Source organism: Apteryx mantelli, chromosome 5, assembly GCF_036417845.1.
Source record: "Apteryx mantelli isolate bAptMan1 chromosome 5, bAptMan1.hap1, whole genome shotgun sequence".
Taxonomy (NCBI): Eukaryota; Metazoa; Chordata; class Aves; order Apterygiformes; family Apterygidae; genus Apteryx; species Apteryx mantelli.
Window position 1 is genome coordinate 69882641 of NC_089982.1, and position 21945 is coordinate 69904585.

General features: G+C 36.0%; 1 protein-coding gene across 3 annotated transcripts in view; it reads left to right on the forward strand.

Moving 5' to 3' along the window:
- LCORL (ligand dependent nuclear receptor corepressor like) overlaps positions 1-21945 on the forward strand; it is an 89391-nt gene that overhangs the window by 21681 nt on the left and 45765 nt on the right. For 2 of the 3 annotated variants that reach the window (XM_067298193.1, XM_067298190.1), the window contains exons 2-4: positions 9550-9615; positions 17215-17294; positions 17550-17679. In XM_067298193.1, coding sequence (XP_067154294.1) covers positions 9550-9615; positions 17215-17294; positions 17550-17679 — 276 coding nt within the window. The remainder of the gene's footprint in view (positions 1-9549; positions 9616-17214; positions 17295-17549; positions 17680-21945) is intronic. The other variant, XM_067298192.1, reaches the window with a different exon arrangement.

Consider the following 21945-nt stretch of genomic DNA (forward strand, 5'->3'; position numbering starts at 1 on the left):
GTGCCAAGGGAAAAAATCTTCTAGTGATCTGATATGGAAGAACTAACTTAAGCATTACCAAAAAAAAAAAAAAAAAAGTTTTCATAAACAAAAGGGGAATGGGGCTTTTTGTGTTTGTTTTAATTTCTCATGGCAACATCAGTATTGATGGACCCAAAGACAATTCCAGAGTACTGTTACCAGTGAAGGTTTCAGCTGGTATTGCACCTTGCTGTGAAGTTATTACTACTTAAATAAAAGCATATGGAGCAAAGGAGGCTAGTTGTTAAGGAGAAGGTTAGCCTGTTATCTAGGACACTAGACTGGCGTGCATAGGGCCTGTCTTTTTGTCCTTGCTTGTCCATAATTGCTTTCCAATGTGACTTTAGTTTCTGAGCCTCCTTCTACAATTTGTGTAATATTACTTATAGATCAGGAAATAGTCCTTAAAATATAGGTTGTGATGTGTGACTTCAGAACAGGAACAGAATTTATATGAAGACTACATAGTGATGATTTCATGGTCAAAGGAAAATGCAGAAGCATGGATTAAACTCTTTTTAGCTCTACTCCAGTTTCTTTAATAGCCAAGTAAAGTAACAATACCGTTATAGAGCACCAAAAAATAAAAAGTTTCATTTTAATGCTGTGTCTGGCAGTAGTATGCACAATCTCATTAAGCTTAATCCTATTCTCTGAATTTTCCTAATTACATTTTAAAGACCATTTGTTAAATTTTACAATCCTCTAAGAATTGAAATCAGCAATTATGAACTTATTTTAACATTTCAGCTTTGATTTAGAAGGCAGCATTAGTGTGCTAAACTCCATACTGCCTACAATGTGCACATTTTTTTCCTGTAACTTTTTGTTCCATTTACTTTGTTTAGAATATCGAACAAAAGAACTCAAAAACCAGCAGTAGACATAGATCTTCCTTGATGATGCATGTTATTTAACAGCTCCTTTTTCTTAAATTGGGAGAGCAATGATGCCTGATTTTTATTTAAAAAGCTAAATAACAGCTTATTTGGATTTAAGCAACTGAAATTGTTTATTAAAAACTATCATAATTCAAATGTGATTCATAGTGTAGTAAGCCACAAAGTGGAGGGAGGTGGAAGTTCCTGTAAGAAGTTAGTTTTTAGACAGCAGCAAGTTCTGAAGATTACAACACATGGTTTGCTGTCTTTATTAGACAGATTAACAAAGATCTGTCTTACAAAGCCTCAAGATCCTTTCTTTTCTTTTTTTTTCTTCAGTGCCTCAAGAGGCTGTAGTGTTTTAACATAGTCTTGTTTCATTGTAGTAAATGAAAATACTCATGCATGCGTCCATCAAAGCAGTGTACAGCAGTCTTGCACTCTGTCTTGAATGAGAATATGGCGAAGAAGGGGAAAAAACAGAATTTGATTTGCAAGTACCTGCTGTGTTCCAAATTCCTTTACACATAGCATACAAGAGCAATATGATCTCTTCTAATGGGGAACCTTTCACCATTAAGATGAAAAATAAGTGAGTATGAATCAGATAAGCAGTGTTGTTACGCATGTATCTATTTCATTTGAATTTTGTATGTCTGCAGAGATGACACTTATCTACCATTCCTGCTGTGCATCCAGAGATCTGAATAAAACATGGTCTTTATGACCTGGATAAATATCAAACCAAAAAGTGAACATATTTATAAATATTTTCACTGAAAGCATTTTATCAGTCCATCTGCTTTTTATCTTCCTAAACTGTAAAAAGCTGCAGCAGATGGGGGGGGCGGGGGGGAGGCAAGTATAAATGAAGGGTTTTCCTACCTAACTTGTTGTGATGTCACTTGTATGACCAGAAGTTGGATTATAGGGTTTTCCTTCACCAGTATTTCTGCTTTTCTCTGTGGCAACAGTGTGGTAGGTGGTTACATGGATTTCAAATTATCCTATTCCAAGTGGCTATAGACAAGTACTTCAATATATGCCTGCATCCGTTAAGACTCAGGTGAACAATAGTTATGAGTTATGAGGCTCTTCCTTGAGATTATTTAGTATTATTATGTTCTAGCACTGAGTAAAACAGCAAAGAAATAGGCATATATTCTTGTTTTTTTGCTTTTGGTAGTTTTTTTCCCCTTTTTTTACCAAAAAAGGATTAAATTAAATTTTAGTAAAGTATTTCAAATACTTAACAAACAAACAAAAAAACCCCACTATAACTAAAGCACTGAAATTGGATTACTGCTGAAACATAAACATGTAAAAGAAAAAAGAAGACAATTTGCAAAGGACTGAGTGGAGGGTGGATGAAAATATATCTGCTTTTATTAAGTGGACATTTATTTGAAAAGAGAGGATATAAATACATGAATTAATATGGCCATAAACAATACTAGGGGAATCCAGAAATGAATTTGGTGAAGAAGGTACCAAATCAAGCATTTTAATTTAACCTGCACATACACTACTGTCTTCTTTCCAACTGTATGGTAATCACCTCCCCTATCTTCTGATCTGCCAACTGATGCATTTGAAAGCAATATTCAAATGTCAGCTTCCATTTGTTGTGTGTCATTTGTTCTTTTGGACTGTTCTTGTAACACACTATCAGAGTTGTTTGCAAATGTTTTCAACAAATTTCTTCAATTTCAGTTGTGATCACCTACACTACATGAGGAGGGAAGAGGGAGAATACAATTTGGCATGGAATTGATTTGGGATTAACCAGGAGGTTAAAACAACTGTTTCCTCTCTAAAATACCATCATGGAATTTCAACTTGTGGAAAAACAATTGCTAATGTACAACTGAACTTTTATACTTTTTATGGTTGACCTCAATCTGTATTGTAAAATTGCTTAATTACAATGTTCCAAAGTTAACCTAGGCCAGTCATTGTATTAAAAATACTAAGCCTACAGTTGTGTGATTATTTCTCTCTAGACTTGGTGCAAAGTAGTTTTTGACTGGAAAAAAAAATCTATAGATGGATAGCTCCCACAGTGATGAGTACAGCTCAGCTATTTACTAGCCTCTGGATTAAACAGGGGAGTGGCCTTCATAGTAAAAGCCACACTATGTAAAGAATAGGTGAAAGATGATTGTAATTTGGTCATGCAGTGAGGTAGAGTCCTCGTGTTCCTTGAATACTTCCATCTGTATAACAGGTGCCACCTGGGAAACTTGCATGGAATGCCTCAATTTAATCATTATTCTGTTTTTCATAACAAAGAATTTTACCGTCTGTACTTCATACTTTTGCCACATACACTTTCTAATAGAGATATACTTTTAAGATGTGGCAGGCACTACGTAGTTGACAGTAATAAATGTTAGGGAAAGCTGAAATAGATTGTATAGCTCTGTGAGCACTTGAAAGCTAGTTTCTTATTAAGATTTTAAATAAAAAGATAATCTAAAGAGTTATTTGGGATTTAATAATTCTGTTTTAATGTATGGAGGGGTTGTTTTCTCTGAGTAAGCTGGTCAAAGAGAGAGGCTCAACAGAATGCTAAGTAACATGGTGGAACTAATTCACAGAGTAACTATGACTGAATTGCTCAGTAATGGTAATTACTCTTACCCTTGCAATTTCTTTGACTTTGTAAAGAGCTAGTACAATAGCTTACCTAAAACAAGACCTTGCCATAGACCCTTGGTCCACTTTAAGACTTCTGGTTTAGGTAAGTTAATAAAACAGTCCTTCTTCTAGCTTTGTCACACTTTTTCTTTCTACTGTGGGGGGTTGGAGGTAAATAAAATAGAGGGAGCCAAAATTGGAGCCTGCTAATCTGTGTCAGCAGCAACTGTGAGAACAGCTGGTCAAATGTATCTGCTGGCTAATAGATATGCCTGGAGCATGTTCGGCACGGGTCATAGGTGAGCCTGATGCCCTAATAAGTGTTTTCTGACATTAGTAATTAGTAGTAATAGTAGACTTTTACCCCAAACTGTCATTTCCCCTTCCCTCTTTTTCATAAGGCTACATGAACAGTGGGTTTTGCAGCTGGCTCTGTGCTGATGGGTAACTTAGAACTTAGATCAGTTATTAGCTCAGGTAAGACAGGGAAGTGTTCTTTGTATGATAAGTAGGGCTATCTACTGTTAATACTGCTGGAACCCCTGGCCTTCTCCTCTTTCTGAACCAGTTGGGCAAAAGATTGCACTGATGTGTCAATGCAGACACAAGCAACACATGAGATTTTTGCCTTTTTTTAATCCCTTGGGAGTTTCTCCCTGTTCTGACAGCCATTTAAAGAGGATAGATAACAGCTTTACAGTGACATCAGCTGGTACCCTTACTTGCCATCCCATCTTGTCTTGTGGACTTCTGCATGCAGTTTGCTCAAGTGGCCCCTACCTTGATTTTCCTCTAGCATGGATAGTACTTCATGGCCTCCAGAGTTTGTCACTAGTCACAGGGACATGGGAGGCCTGAGAGCAGACCTTTGCCAGTATAAATCTTTAGAAGAGAAAGCACAAAGTACTTTAGCCTTTGTCATGTCCTTTGTTACATGCCCTTACCTCATTCAGCAGTGGGACCGCCCCCTTTTTTTTAGTCATCTTTTTGCTTCTGCAGTACCTACAGAAGTCTGTCTTTTTACCCTCCATGTCCCTCACCAATTTCAATTCCAGCTGATCCTTGACTTTCCTAATTTCATCCCTGTGTGTCTAGGCAATGTTTCTATTCCAGCTTCTGTACGCTTCCTTATTGAGTTTGAGTTCATACAGGAGTCTTCAGCCAGGCTGACATGCTGCTTACTTCATGCACATTAGAGTGCAGTTTTGTGCTCTGAGGAGACTGTCTTTGGTGATGAGTCAGCTCTCCTGAGCCCCAGATGCTGCCTTGCCTCCTCTGCTGCTTCTCTCCCTCCCCCTGCCAAGAGCCTACCTGCTAGTTTTCTGAACCAAAGTCTGCTCTCCTGAAGCACAAGGTAATTATTCAGCTACTTGCCTTCCTCACTTTTCACAGGATCTTAACTCTACTATCTCATGGCTTTTGCAGGCAATACTGCTGTCAGCTGTCATGTCCCTGATCAGTTCTTCCTTATTAATGAGTAGCAGGTCAAGCAGTGCCTCCTCTATTCAGCTTGTCCACCACCTTCATCAAAAGCTGTCCTCAAAGTACCTCAGAAATCTCCTGAGTTGCTTATGCCCTTATGTTCTTTTCCAGTAGGTGTCAAGGTAGTTGATAACTCCTCATGAGAACTATGGCCTGTGACTGCAGCATTTTCCTGGTTTTAGAAGGCTTCATCCATTTCCTATTGATTTAAAAGTCAGTAACAGACACTCACCATGATGTTCCCCTTGTTGCCCCCCCCAATCCTGACCCATAAATTCTCAACTGTCTATTCCATAGAAAAGCTCCATTCGTTCAAGTCCTTTGCATAAATTGTAAACCATGCCTCCTTGCTTTCCCCACTTCTTTTTTTAAAGAACCTGTGTCCATCCATCCATTGCAGTGCTCCAGTTGTGTGAACTATCTCACTACATCTCTGTAATCCTAGTGAGGTCAGTTATGCACATCAACTTCCTTGTGCTTGCTTCCTGTGCTGCATGCATTCATGTACGTTACTTATGCTTATGCCACTTTCTCGGGGGGAATGTAGGAGACTATGTTGCGCTATCCTGTGCATGTACCTTTTCTGCCATTCTCTCGCTTTTTTTCTGGGCTTCAGTCTCCACTTCCTCATAAACCTAGTTTGAAGCCCAACTAACTAGGGTAGTAAGCCTGCTGAAAATGATGATTTGCTTTATTGAATGGATCCTGTCACTCACTAGCAGTCCTTGTTTTTCAGAGAGGATCCTATTGTCATAAAAGCTGAAGTCCTGCCTGCAGCCGTGCAGCCAGTTGTTCACCCACAGGATGTGTTTGCTCCTGCCAGAGCCTTTCCCCTGGATCTGCCTTTGGGCCCCAGAGCCCTTCACCATTGTCCCTGCTGCCCTGTAGTCAGCTTCAATCTGCTGAAGCTCTGCTTTGGCAGCAGCATGGTGGCCATGTAGATGAGTGTCAAATAGCGTTACTGCAATGGCCAGGTGAACCTTAAGAATCTTTCTGTACCGTCCCAGATCTGGGCCCTGGACAAGCAGCAGACCTTTTAAGACAGCAAGTCTGACTGGTGGGTAGATGCCTCCGTTCCCCCTATATGGGAGTCTCCAACCGTTATCAGCTAGTGCTTTCTTTCAGTGGCATGGGCCACAACCCATTGGCTCAGATGCCAAACTTGATGGAACTTGTTCCTCCTCACTTACCGCCTGGGCTATATACCTTTTCCGCACCCGAATCTGCCAGAGGAAAAAGAAAACCCCCTTCCTATTGCTGGAAGTCACAACTTCCAGCCTCCCCATCCTTGGAGGAAAGCAATAGGTTTGATAATGGATGATTGTAAAAGAAGAGCTTTTAGGGGTCTAAAGAATAAGTACTAAAAAAGATTCATGGGATTAATGGGGGGAAAGGACCGTTTACTACTTTGTTCAGGAAAGCAAACTGAAAAAAATTAATTAATAAACAGACTGTGTTAAGAGACTAGCTGTATCATAAATTTTTGCTCATGAAGAGAGTTTAAGACCCTAAGTATCAGTTGACTTACTTAGATCAAAAGGGTGTCAGGTAAGGGCTAGAGCTGATATTCTTGTTACATGAAGATACAAGAAGTAAAACAAGTAAAAAAAGAATTTTAGTAGAGGCAAAAAGGATTATTGACATGTGAAGTAATAGAGCAAGCTGTTTCTGTTGAGTTTGCAGCCAGAACATGTCTGGAGAGAGAAGAAAGCCTAAAATTAGTTTAGAAAGCCAGTTTGGAATCAAGAAGGTGATCAGCAACTAAGAGACTGATGGGAAAAGTTTTTTCAAATTGACTCAGAGCAGATTTTTTTGCTTGTTTGGTGAATTATATAGGCGTAAGCAAAGAACCTTTGTATTCTGACTCTGTTTGTAGGCTTGTCAGATTCTGAAGAGGTCCAAAACTGCTTCTACAATTTTCTTATATGTACTGTCTCATGAAGTAAAAAGAAATTTTATTGAAATTCCTGGGTTCAGGTAGTTGCACTTTATGAAATAATGCCAATATTCATCAGTAGCTGTACTAGAAACTAAAATGTACTCTTCCTGTTTAGACTGAACTAAAAATGTCATCAATCCTGCTGAAAAGGAGCAGAGGAACTTAGACCTTGCAGAAAACTGTACAAAGTGGAGAAAGTATACATTTTTGCTCGGAAGACTATATAAATAAGCGCTGGAAAAAGGCTCTATGTTGTAAAGTTGTATGAGTAAGTTTTTAAAAGAAAGGATTTAGTATCCAAGGAGAAAAAAGTAAATATTCACGTTGAGTAAGTCTAAATCATGGCTCCAAGGGTAAGTTCTGGGAGGATTTGTAAGAGTATTTTCACTTTGGATGGGTGAGATGAATCTAAATTTGGTGAATAAGCAGTGAAGTGGGTTGGCATGTCCTTTGTTTGGGGGGTGGGGAGGGAGAAAAGTATGCTAATCACCATCCTTAATACAAGCTGCATGGAGGTCTGAAAATGGCAGTTTTGTTAAGGAAGAGTTCACAGAGCTGGGTTTTGTGTGCCAATGTTTGTGCATAGACAGAAACAGGCAGTAGGGCAAGCAGATATATGCAAATAGGAAAACAAAGGCAGAAACAAAGAACACCCTCCCACCCCCCACTCCAGAAAAAAAGGAAAAAACAGTAAATAGCTGTCAGGAAATAGAGGGAGTTTTCTGAGTGCTGACTGGAATTGTAAACAAATTCTCTGTTTGGTTTACAAAGTGCGGAGTAGTGGGAGTTGGTATATGTTCTTTTGGAGTAAGAACTGTCTCCAAGAGATACTTCACACCAATGGTGTTTTTACCCGGTGATGATAACTTGCAAGAACCTAAATATTGGCTAGCTGCTCACTAAAATGGCTTGCAGTATAAATATAGCATATATTTTGTCACACTTGTGTTTTAGGAAATAATTGCTCTTTTAACTTCAGACTTCATCTCTTTTGCTTTTGTGTTGTCCGTAATTGTTTGAAGCCAGAAGAACTGAGAATTTGTGCAATGCTAATATGTGAATTTATATTACATTGAATCTAACATTAGTGGATAATACTTTAAGATAACTTTTAGTGTACACTTGGGTCTTGGATTTTTGCTTTCTAATTTTTGTAGGTTGTATTTTAAAAAATCTGTGAGAAGACAGTAGTTTTGTCAATTAATTTGTGTTCCTGTTCCTGCATAGTACCACATTTATTACAAAGAAAAGGGGAAAATTAAAGTAGAAGTATATATATTTATAGCACAAATCATAGATTTATAGTAATTACAATTATAATAAATTGAATGTAATTATATAAATATAAAATTAATTAATATATAAAAATCACTATAATTATATGAATACAAAATTGAAAGGCAAATTTTTAAGGCAGTGTGACTAATCAAGCTAAACAGCTCTTCTGTGTTAAGATAACTTCTCTTATCTGCTTTAGGATTTGAACATATTATTTAACATGCTGATTAGGGTATGGTAGATATTTACTCCTCCTCATACTAGTGTATATACAATCTAAAACAATAAGTTTAATGTGATTTAGTGTTACAACAGCTGTATATTGTGTTGTTAGAGGGCATCACAGCTGATGAGCAAATTTTTTTCTATTGATGGTAATTGTTTCCTGAAGATATCTGTTTTATGTAGCAGAATGATAAAGTAGTCTCACAAAGTACTGTAAAATAGCTACATCTTTAATATGGACAGGTCTTGAGTATAAAGAATGAGAACATCCAAATGCTGCTTTGAATTATCCTCTTAGCTGAAAATAGGCTTATTATTTGGAAGTCTGTAGGAGAAAAGAGAGGACAGTTGGAAAATGTTTCTATATTGAACTAAACTTCCTTTTTATTATACTGAAGATGTTATAAATTCTCACTATATTTCATCAAATGTCCTGGATCTCTTCTTCTGTTCTATTTATCCATTGGTTTGCTCTGTCTTCTCCCTGGCTGCAGTGATTTACCCAAATACCTAACACAGACTAGCTGGTAAATCTAGAAAATAATTGGATTTATCTAATCCTCAATTTTAAAACGTTTTTGTACAGATATGCAGGACTAGAGAGAGAACTGTTATAACATAAAAAGCAAAATAAGCTTTCTTTTTTACATTTATAGAACTACTAGTCTACTCAGGTTATGCTGATGATCAAAAATGAGAAGTTTCTGATTTTGAAGTTTTGTTTTGGTTTGTTTTTTTGTCACATTGATTCTGCTTCTCAATGTAAGAAAGACTACTTTGCTTAGGTAGAGCTATGAGGTTAATCCTCCCACCTTTAAGATTCTGTGGCAGTTATTTTAAGTCTAATGAGGTTGTTGGGGCATGGCTTAATAGGCTGATTCTGTGCAGATGGCAATTGCCTTATGTTTATCTTCTAATTCTGTTTAATGGTACTGTAGAAGAAGGAATAAATATTTGTGTGATAAATGCTACAATTTCCTAAACTGCTGCAGAATTTCAAAATATTTGCTGCCAGTGTTCTCTAATTTGCTTTCTTTTAAGAAACTTTTGGTTTACTATTTTAAATGTTTCTTTTGTTTTCAGGTTTTGAAAGTATTTTAGAAGGGCTTTATGGACCAAGGCTACGAAGAGACCTCAGTTTATTTGAAGGTAAATGAGCCAGCTTTTAGTGCAATGAGCTTTATTTTACTAGCTCTTTTTTTTAGTTAAAGGTAGTTTAAAGCTTATACTGAATTCTGAAAAGGAAATCTTCAGTTGTTTTCTTTCTTATCTGTTTTTCATATATGACCATATATTGTTCTTGTCTGTATTATGCATATGCAAAACAAGTTAAAATTGTAACTAGGTCTTATTCTCATGCAAGGAAAATTTGAATTAACTAAACGTGCCTGAGTAGCTGCATGAGAAAGATTTACTCTTCTGGAATGTTGCATCTCCTACTAACAACTCTTTCTGGACAACTCTTAGAAAGGGAGGACAAGAAGTTCAGCTTACTATCAACATTAATTGGGAAAAGGAAGATTATGAATGCTGGTTTGTTTTTGTAGTTGTCTAGAGAGTTTGGGCTTTTTTCTTGCGTTTTCTATCACCCATGTACACCTATCCTTATCCCATATGTTTTTGGTTTTGCTGAAATAACTGCTACAACACTTGAGTCTTTAGTTAATTAAATTAAGTATGAAATGACTTATCAGCCATTAACAAAAAAATTGCCTTGAAGTGTTAAAAGGAGGCGTACTGTCAAGTTCATTTTCATAGCTTACAAAAATTTTCCTTCTGTTGTCAGAATGTCCCTTTGCCTACCTTTTCATTTCTTCATGATTTATTTTTTGATAGTATAGTTGGTAGAGCTTGTAACTTGTATACTGCCGGTACACAAGACAGTGGCATATACAGTGTATGTTTGCTGGAAATAGCTTTGGAATGGTTTTGATTATGGTTTTGTCCTCTTCAGATTATGCAAGTTCCTTGGCCTGTATCATATGCTTAAGACAATATTTTCAAGGGAAAGGGGAGAACTTGAAATGTTATTTTACTGGTATTTAAGAATATATTTCTGCCAGTTATGAAGCTAAGCATGCCAATAGAGACTTTTAAAGCAGTAAAGAAATGTGTAAATTTGGGCTGAAGTTTATTTTCATGAATCGTACTCCCATCTGCTGTGATTGAAAGAAGCATGTTTTTGCTTTGGAAAGGGAACAGATCATTCTTAATCTTGTAATAGTGTACAGTACCTTTTTTTCCTGTTTGCAATTCCAGTGGGTTGCAAAGTGTTAGGCTTTACATTAATTAATGATTAAAGTTTAATTATTCCTTGATATCAAAAGGTTTAAATTTTGAAAGAAAATTAAAGGCATTTTCTGTCTTTTGTACAATAAGGCGGAGAGCAGTTTGGAGGTTTAGGATGTTTGGTGTACTACTCGGCTAATGACCAGACTACAAATGTTACAGTTAAAGCCTGATAGTCCATAATACAGTGTTATATTACTTCTTTGTAGTTGTTGCATGTATATATTTGAGCTGTCTTCTGGGAGAAGCTTTAGTTTATTTAGCACTTGTTACTGAAGAATTCTTGTGACCTTCTATTTATCATCTCCATTGTCTGATATTTGCTGCCCAAGTGGCTTTGGACTGCACAATTGACTCTTTATCCTACAAACATAAATTTATGTTAATCTAAAATGTAAAGTGTTAAAACTAATTTTTTCTCTTCTTTGCAAGAATGCCAGTAATGTGCCTGAATTTCTGAACAGCTGAAGCCTGTGCCCATATGTTTGACACATCTGTTACATTCATTTTGCTTCTGGAGCAACTTGAGAAAAGAGGAAGGAAGAGTGTTAGGTTGGGATGCCCTCCTTACCTTACTATTTTTGATTCATGTTTGTAGATATAGTATTTATAACAGCAGAAAGACAGTTTGAAAGAAATTGTTAGGTTTTGTACAAACACAATAGAGTCTAGTATAGGGTATGACTATTTCTAAATAGATATCTGAAGTGCATTATAAAGACTTGTACAAAACTCTTAAGTAAAATTGGTTATAAATCTTCCCCTGTTGTAATTACAAGTGCCATCTTTCCGTTTTACAAATGGTGAAACTAAGAGACAAAGTAAATAATGTGCCTCACTTAACAAAATGCATGGTTGGTAGAATCAGAACTAGAACTTTAGAGTCTTAGCATCATGTCCAAATCACTACATCTGGTAAGGTCTCTGTTTTGCTTATCGTAACCACTGAACCAGTGCTATCAACATGCAGTGTTATGCCTCGTAAGCAAGAATATCTGTTTCTTTAAATAAACCCGTGACAAATTATATGTTTTTCTTATACAGCACTATGCAAGAATGGGAAATTGACTGAAATACATGCCCCTTAGCTACAATAGCATTTTCCTATTACATTGTTGCTTTTATTTATTGTACATAACATAGCAAAAAAAGATTAATGGGCATGGAATTTAACATGTCTGTGTATTAATTGCTGTTTCCTCTTTAGTTCTGTCCTGAAATAGTTTGATCTATAGATGAAATTATTGTACTTAAAGATGTTTGAGAGAAAATAAATTGTAATGGCAAACACAAATGGTAAAAGGTACACTTCAATTTTACTAGGTTGGGTTTTGTTTGTTTTGTTGTTTGCTTGTTTGTTTTCCTTTTGAATAAAAAAAAATCTTGTAAACCATATAAGCTATTTTACTGAGGGAGCAAATGAATTTAATCAGGAACTCAAACAGCCAGCTATGACAGCAAATAGTTACATGAAGACAGCACGATTTTTCATTATCTCAAAATTTTTGTGTGATGCGTATGTAGGACTAAGTTGTGCTAGTTAACCATTCTCATCGTCTGCATTATTCAGTATCAGTTTCTCCCTGACTGTTTTGTCAGTGCAGCTTCTGGTTGCAATGGTGTCAAGTTCTATATCCTGGCATATCCTTGGTCATGCTCTGAACTAGCTCGAGGCTTCTTATGTCACTGAATCCTTAGGGCTTCCTGATTCTTTGTTTATACCCATTTTCAACTAAGTAGATTCACATGCAAATTGTTACTCTTTACATTCTACTTCTGGATATTTAGCTAAATTGTTAGAAAGCTTTTCCTCTAATCATCTGGTATGTGTGTAATTTCTCTTTTGGGGTCGTGTGCTGGCATTTTGGGTGAGATTTGAGGCGAAGGTATTCTGTGTTCTCTTACAGACAGAAGGAAAAAAGAATGGTGTAGAGAAAAGCAGTGCTCTTACTTTTACCATATTCCTTCTGCCAGGAAAAAATAATTCTTTAGATAGGATGAAAAGTTTATTTTGCGGGGAGGATTGCTTTTTTTTTTTCCTTAGGTTGTTCTGGAGCATTTATTAGCATATAAGGTAATAGGGTGAAAATTTCTATTAGGAGCATGGCTTTAATATTGTTCAAGTTTTTATGAAATTAAAAAGATGAAGGAAAGCGATAAGCACCTCAGGAATTTTAATGTGCTGCTTAGTAGTGCCATATAAAAAGGAAGGGGATGGTTTGTTTGGAATTGTGACAGATAGCTGAAAAATTTGGGGGAGCTTAATTTATAATAATGTGGAAAGTCTTGGAAAGTGTGAGGGTAGGATTTTTTAAACTATCTTATATTTAGATTTATTAGACAATTATTTCCCATTTTAAGAGGTAAACATGGAAGTTGTTCAGTACTACAAATGTCTATTAATTTGTGTAATTCAACATGACTGCTTGGGGAAAAATGGGTTGCGGAAACAAAGGATTGAATGGCTTAAGAAATGACAACAGAATAGCAATTTTGTCAAACTTCACGATTTTATTTTTAAAAATGAAATAGTTTTAGCAGCTTTATATTAAAATACATTGGTTTCAAGTAATCCAAACCATGCTTGACGTTAAATGCTCTTTGCACAGTCTATAATAACTTCTCGTGGACTGGCTGGTGTTTGAGGATGTTAGCAAAACTTTTATCAGCTGACCCCAATACAAGGTAAAATTGGTGGGATGAGGGGAATCACCATGATCCTAAACTGAATGCAACTAATAGAAAGTGTGTTCTGCTTAAGGAGCCATCTCTGCCTCCATTCTTTCTGAGAGTATGGTTGTCAGTCTGTAGTAAGACTAATATTGGTGGCCTCTGTGGTGTATTTCCTGTGATGCTGACCTGAGACTGTTGGATGCCTGTAGTTTGATATATTTGGTACTTCTGATATATCAAGCAATAATCGTGGCAGTTATCTTTAGGAATTTGTTTTTTTCTTTGGATAAACACTGGTTTGAGGTGAGGAAGAAGGTTTTCTGAGGGTAGTCTTTCAAAAGAGATCTGTGGTGCCTAAAATCAGTTGTCTGGGTCTAAAGCTGATGTAAAACTATCTAAGGACTGGATACAGAGGCAAACATGGGTAGTTTGGTTTTTTTTTTTTTTTTTTCCATGTCAATGAGCCAGAAACAGCACTAGTGCACACAGGCTAATTTGACTTTCCTGTGCTGCTGCTGAAACTCTGCAGATGTGAAGGAAGATATGTGCTGTGTTTGAGAGGAAAATTTGAAATAAATTTGTTAGGGCAAAGAGATAAGCCTTTCTTTTTCTCTTTTCTTCTTTCTCTCATGTAACCTTTTTCCTGTAGTATGACTTGACTGCTAGGGGAGAGTCCCTGACAGTGTTTAGGCTGTCTCTTTTAATCAAAGTATTACAATAACCACTGGAGGAGTGATATAACTGCTCTTTTACAGGTAACAGTTCTTTTCTCTCCCTCTCCCTCCCCCCTTCCTCTCCCTCTTCCACCTCTTCCAAATGTTCTTTGGATATGATCCATCACCTTTATATTTTGTGTTTTTTATTCTGGCAATCTTGCTTAACCCCCTGGCATTCTTAATATGTTATCATGTTTTATGTTATTTACACTTCTTTGAATACATTTATTTTCACACAGAGCTGATGTTTCTCAAATGTTGCTTTGTGGTGACACAGAGGGATTGTTCTTCATTTAGATTCTTAATAGTAGAACCAAGTGTACTTCAGGATTCCACGGCAAAAGAATTTCTGTCAAAATCTAAAACCTGTCCTGGAGTTATGCTCAGAATCCCAACACTCATAGCTGGATTTCTTGTGGTTGCAAAGAAAACTATGAAAACATGAACTCATTATGAAAGAGTGTGGTGTGGTGGTTTTTTTTGCAGACTGCAGACATCCTGAAACAATCACTCTGACAGTCAGGGACAGCTAGATTAATTCAACAAAAATAATTCATTATTGTTCTTACTGTACAGTCAAGAAAATCCTGTGTCTGTTTTTCTTGATCATCAACTGTCCAACCTGTCAAAACCTTCGGTTTGCATCCCTGGGAGTATATAACAGGTTGTTAATACAGAATTCTGTTTTAAATTAATATTTTAGAGCTGAGTAAACTAGATTTGAATAATAACAAATGTATTCAATGCAGAGTTACTTGGGTTATGTTCACGTTTAACTTAAGAAGTCTTTTTTTTTTTTTTCTTCCCCCAGTTTCATTTTATTTCGTGTGGAATGTGCAGTTAGGTGGAGTTTTGCTTTATTGTCTTGATTCTCCTTGCCAGTGTGCATGTTTGGGCATTTGTGACTTCATCATTTGTATTGTGGTTGATTTTTGTCTTTATACTTTGCATATGGAAGTCTGTGACCTTATTAATTAAAATGTGTTGTTGACATGGATATTGATGTGACTAAATAAGATTGCCCTTGAATGCTTCCTTTTCTGAGATTACAGAGTATATTTTTGTGTAATTGCTTTCCTCATATAGGAGCTTTTATGAGAGATTTATAGCATGCATATTCTTCCCTTAGGAAGTTTATATTGAAAGGTATCATAATGGTGTAATATAAGTATCACATACATTTTGCTGCACCTAAACAAGGTGGGCAGCTTAACTAGCATCTGTTCAAGACAGAGGTGTACATAAAAACTAATTGATTGAGTATCAGATATGAATATCTGGGGTAATGTGAATTTGGAAAGAAACACATGCAAGAAGGTTTGGATTATTTAGAGTTTGCTGAGTTACCCCACCTTCATGTGCTGTGTGGATGGTTTTAGGTTAAAAGCATGCACTACTGTTAAGTTGGGAACAGCTCATTCTCTCAGGAAGTGGCCTCATAACTTTAGTTGTGATTGAAATAAAGCATGCTGCAGTTACCTGAGGCTATTAAATTGGAATCTGTCACTAGTTTCCTGCAGAGAATAAGCTATACCTTGATTCCATAAATTATACTACCTACCAGTAGATTTTCAGGTTAAGCTCTGATGCAACCCGTGCAAGTTTTATCCCTTTAAAAGTCCTTAACCCTTCTCCCCTCAACAATGTCCTTAATGCCTGGGTTATAAACGCTTAGGTATATGCTGGTAAAATTGTCTGATACTAAGCTGGATGGTGTTATCAACATGGAGAGAAAACTAGGATGTCATATAGAAAGTAAATGACCTCAAGAACCTCCCTAACAGAACTGTGATTGTAATTTAGTGATACAAAAAAGAAGGAAACATATTTGGGGATTAGCAAGGAAAGAATATTCTAAAAGCTGTAAGCGTATGAAGTGGAAATGACTGGGATGGAGAGAGAGGCCTTGGTGTTTTAGTTAGCAGGTGAATATGAACCTGATTATAATGTAGCCATGAAAAGAATCATGCACAGATAGATACTGTAGGAAAGGTACTGCCAATGGTTTAAGAAAGATTTATGCCACTGTAAAAGTAAAAGCAGTAAAAGTAAGACATCACCTTGAGAACTGGTCAGCTGTGTTGAGGAAACAGGAATTCAGATGGGAAGAGTGCAGAGAAGATGAAGACAATGGGGACTGAATCTCAGGAGAGAAAAACAGGTGGACTAGGCTGGCCTAGCAAAATGAAGGGTAAAGGAGGGATAATGGTATTCTCTTTAAATATATCAAGGTGCTAAATACTTAGGAGTGATAGCTATTTAGGTATAAGAACAATGTTGTCACAAGAGCAAACTGGAATAATTTGCCATGAGTAAATTTTAAACAATAAATTGGAGGATGAGTTTTAACTACTAGCACAGTCAGTTTAGGAACGGCTTTACAGTGATTGTTGGTTTGGGAAGACTGGAGCATGTGGTGGAAAACACTAATTTCTTTTAAAAGGGAGCTTGATAACTTGATTAAAGAAAATATATGATGTGCCTTCTTTCAATAGGAGGAGTCTGGACTTGATCTAGGCGATGTCTTTAAGTCTGTATTCTCACTAGATTAAAATCTGCCTTCTGATGCAACATATAATGTATTTTAAAGTTATCTGAATAAATCAAGTGTTACAAGTGAACATAAGGGTTTTGCTTATTTGTAGTGATGGTACAAAATAAATTAAAATATTGTAAGTACAACAGAGGCAGCGCAAATAGCGAAGAGACTGTATCCTAATTCTATCTCAGCTTGCTCATAGGCTTGCAAACTTTTGTTAAAAACAATAATGACTGGGATTCAGAGCTTTATATACTGTGTTTAGAAACTGCCTCCAGTAACTGTGATAGGTAATCAATCAAAAGGTATGGGTGTACTTTCATTTTAAGACAGATGCCTTCTGCTATTTGAAAGGTGAGCCATATGAACCAAATTAGAAGTTGGAAATATCTGAAGAATTTCATACTGTACCAAAAAATGCATGTCAGATTACATTTTAATTTAGTTAAGAGAATTGTAGGATGTATGTTTTGTTCTCGAAACCTATTTTTGCTTGTTTGAAACATCTAGGTTTTTTTTTCTTCTTTTAAGACTGTGAGCCAGAAGAGCTAACTGACTGGTCTATGGATGAGAAATGTTCCTTTTGTAATTTACACAAAGAAACAGTCAGTGTAAGTATGAACATGCTATTAAGCATGACTCCCTATCACCCAGTTTTTGGTCGGAAAGTAAGAATTAGAGAACTGAATTTTGCAAATAGGTTGATACTGCATTTTGACTCTAGATAGTTTGGTTGTGAGAGAAGTGGTTTGGTTTTGTAGTAAAACCTTTTTAGTGGGTCTTTTCTACTCAATAGCTCAGTAATTGTATATTGTAATGTCATTAGACTAACTTCTGAAAGAGATTATAATCTTCATGTCTTCTAGGATCGTGCATCAGTTATCGGTTCTTCACAGTCAACGCCTACGGAGGAACTGTCATCTCAGGGCCAGTCCAACACTGATAAGATTGAATGCCAAGCAGAAAATTATCTAAATGCACTCTTTCGAAAGAAAGGTAATAAAACTGTCTTTTACATTAAGTTATCTGACAGAAATCTAGAATAATCAAATGATTTAGGGCTGATTTTCATTTTTAACTAGTTTTTATTAATCTGCTGAATGCTGTTTCTTTTTTCTGTTCTGTATTCCTGTGTTTTTCCTGAGTCTTTTTATCTTCTTTAGTCTCAGCAAATGAAGCTCTACTTACCTCTTCCTTCTTGTTGTTGCTGTTAGACCTATCGCATTCTATTTATTATTCTCTTGAATTCCTGTTTGTTTGTTTTTTCCCATAAGCTACTCTTTTCTCTTCACATCAACTTCAGGTGCCTTTCTCTGGAATTCTTAAGTGTTTAAACATTTTCTGTTCCTAAATTGCTTTCACTTCTAGTTTTCAACAACAAAAAAAAATCTTTTAGTTGAAACAATGTGTCTTGCAGGTTTTAAAAAGGAATTTTGGATCTTCTCCCATCCAAGTTCCTATTTCAAATACATGCAACTCAGTGGCTGAAACTTCTTGCCAAAACATAGTCAAGGAAAATGCAGAGTTACTGAATGCTATGCCCATTCTTGGTGCTCTGTAAGTTATTGCAGTACATGAGAGTGGCTGACAAGTCTGCTTGGTTCATTTAGGTCACTTGGCAATAAACTAGTCACTGTCAACAGAGGCTAAAATAATCATTTTCTACCATAAATTTCCATGTGAGGAATGTGAATGTGGCTCTACTCAGTAAATTCAACTTTCACAAGTTTTCTTGGATCTAGTAGGTATACTTGGATGTCAAAATAGATGAGTAGGACTAAGCGTGGCAGTTCTCCCTTGCTCTAACTTCAAGTAGAGATAATCAGTTATATTCTCTTTCTCCCCATAGGTGGGGGAAAGGAGAAGATAATTTTTTCTCTTTGCCTAGCTGTAGTATGAAGAGTGTACTGTGCCCTTGAAGCCAGAGTTGGTGGAATCTTTTTCTGTGTAGGGCATGAGTTTGTTCATCCTAGAATTTGTTTAGGGCTTAAAAAACCTCTGAACAGAGCATTTTGAGTCCATCATCTTTCCTTGGTTTTGTTTAAGTCCAGTTAGTTTCCATTTGAAATACAATGTTCATTTAAGTTGCTACCTCAGTACTTCTGAAACTTTTATTATACTTTAATCAAGGACCCAGTTGCATGGCATCTCCCCAGGGAGATATTTTAATAGGTTCAAATTTCTACCTTCTCAGCTTTTTTTCTTGATCTTTTGACATACAGAGCTTTTCATGATTGGCCTGCTTCGTGCTTCGAGTGACGATTCTGTTGAGGTGTAGTATCAAAACATTTGCTGTTGTTTGATTCTTCTTGAAAGGAGCTTTTATCATGGGAGAAATGAAACTTGGTGTAACCTCACCTTGCCCAGATTGAGTTATTTATGTGAAATTTTTCAGAAAAAGCTTTTTTTTTTTTTTTTTTTTTTTTTTTTTTTTACATCTTTCTTGTGTGTTTGATGGGTCAGAAAGGTTTTGTATATTAAAAAACAAATAGGAAAGTCTTTTCAGATTATTTTTGTTGTCTTCTGAAGGACTTGTGAATTCTTGGGTAACTGGTAGTTTGCTGAAGAGTTTTCTAGGGTTATTGCCTCAGGTTAGGTTCCAGCAAAGTCTCATAAGTTGTTCAAATATTGGAAGGTGAAGAGGAAAAAATTGTTGTATCAGCAAAGGGCATGTGAAGCCAAATTATGAGGTATTTAGTAATTGTCTGGGCTTCGCAGGAGGAAGATGAAGAGCTTTATTAGTTGAGGGGAGTTAACTCTTTGTGTTCTTTGTGCTTTCTGAATTTTATATAGACTTTTGAGATCAGATCCTTAGGAAAAAAAGGAGTCAGAAAAAAACATTTGAAATAATTGTTTAGCTAAGGAACTGTTACTGTACCTGGCACTGTAATAGATACCATTTCAGTCTTCAAAAACTTGTTGAGTTCTTGTTTTGTCATCTTTAAAATGGAAGTAATACTTTCTTTCACTTGTTTTGACTGTAAATTCTTCAGGATCATACACTGTCTCCTGCTATCATAACCAGCACAGTTTCATTCAGGGCCTCTAAGAACAGCTTCTAAGACTAGTGAGCAATTTGTGAGTTGCATTTATTGGTCTCGTTTTAATTATCCTTTTATTTTCAGAACAAGTTAGTATATTGTTGGGTTTTTTTAATTTGCAGATTGTTTTTCTGACATCATGAAATTAGTGCAGAAGATCTCCAGACATGCAGCAGTGTTGTAAATATTGTTGTCTACTGAATACAATCTTCAGGCATTCATAAATGAGGATTGTCTGTAGAATCCCAGACAAAGATAATTGGCCTTTCCTTTGAAGGGGATGATATAATTACTGCCAAGATGGATGAAACTGTTGACAGGCTAGAGGTAACAAAGTCTGGAGAGAGAAATCGTTGGATCCAAATGCTTCCAATGTGTGCAAGCTATCTTATGTCTACTAAAGACTAGTTTGGTAGGTAGTTTTCTGCAGGAAGTACTATCCTCAGCAGAAACTTCAGTAAAGCCAAAGTAATTTTTGTTATCTTCTGTAGCCTCTGATACACTAGTTGTTTTTGTTAAATAACATATCTGAAAACCAGCTGTTTTCTGCATAAGTATGCCATCCCTCTTAACCCACTTGGGTGTTGTGAGCAGAGTGTGTCACTAGACTTTTCTGCTTACATAACATATTAAAGTCTATCCATTTTCTTTTGTCAAAGAATCAGTTACAAGGAAAAACTATAATGTGCTATAAAAAAATCCCTTTCTTCTTCTTTGACTATGAACATTATCGAATGTGGTGTACATGATCGTCATTACATAGCAGAGCCATTGCTGTTTAAGAGCTTTATCAGATATTTTGGTGATTGAATTTTAATTTTCTGGGTTCCAAATGATGTATGGTGTATGTTCTTGGAAGTTTCTTTTTTCCATGCAACATTAATGTGATCTCTTAGACCCCAAAAAGTCATTTCACGTTTCACGTTTGTGAATCAGTTTACATCTTCAGGACATGATCCATCAAGAAAAGCTTTTGTAGAAATCAAGGAGCTGAATTACAGAAGGAGAGGGAGTAAAGTAGTCGGGTGACCTGATTCTGCCTAGAGAATCTAGGCAGCTCTTCAAATATCTTCAGTATCATGTTACTAACAACAAAATTGTTTCCCTTTAAGGCTTTTAAAGTTTTTTTCTTGTTTCTGAATGACTCTCTCATGTGCCAAAATATTTCAATTCATACCTATGACATTTCTTATTCCATAGCATATAATTGCATTTGCTACTGAGAGTCCTATTCTTTGCTTAAGCTATATCTCAGAGGTACAGAGAGGTCAAGACCTGGTTATGCTTCCTGGGCAGTATATCCAGTTTGGCAAGCCTGTGAAAATCTAGTCTTGCAAACAAGATTGAAGTCTAATGATCACATATAGTGTTAATGGACAGTATAGTAAAGAACATGGATTTGAATAGTTATGATGTAGTACATAGACTGAGGAAGTCTTGATCGTAAACGTGAACCCTGAATCATAATAAATCATTACTATTAGTCATAATAATTGCAAAGCAACTTTATTATTGCCTTTTCTTGCATTCTGACTGGAATCTTCACAAAATCACAAGCAGAAATCTCAGGTCATAGCATGCAAATGCTTCATTTAGCCTTTTCCGATTCTAGTAATATCAAGAGGACTACATTGTTCTGAGAGGAATCAGAGGAAAGCAGAGCTATCTTTACTCCAAATTCTAAAGACTTTTCTACAGGGTATGAAATAGTATGAATGTACACACATAATCCCTGGAGTAAATTTAACTGGCTTGTGGTATAAATTAACTATGTGAAAAATAGAAGTTCAAACAGATGTAGGCATGTAGATTTAAAAGACTGTAATAGCTCTAATTGTGACTCCTAACATTTTAGAATCAAAATTTTTAGTTCATACAAAGTGTATCTGGTGCCCTCTGCTGATAATAAAGAAATATTTGCTAGTGATACCAAACTGAGAGACCTAATAGTTTTCTTCCCCTAAAGTATATTAAATTGCATTTACAAATTTTGTACTACTAATTAATTATTTACTATGTGCAGTGAAAGACTACCACTGTGAACTTAAAGTTACTGATCTCTATGTGTTTTGATTGCATACTTGTATAATAATATACATTTACAGGCTATATAATACAACCAAGTGTGTGTATCCTATTCTGACCCCTCAGGAATCTTCTATTGAAATGATAATATTTTATAGAAAAGTTGTATTTACCTCTAAAAAGACTAATTTTTTTT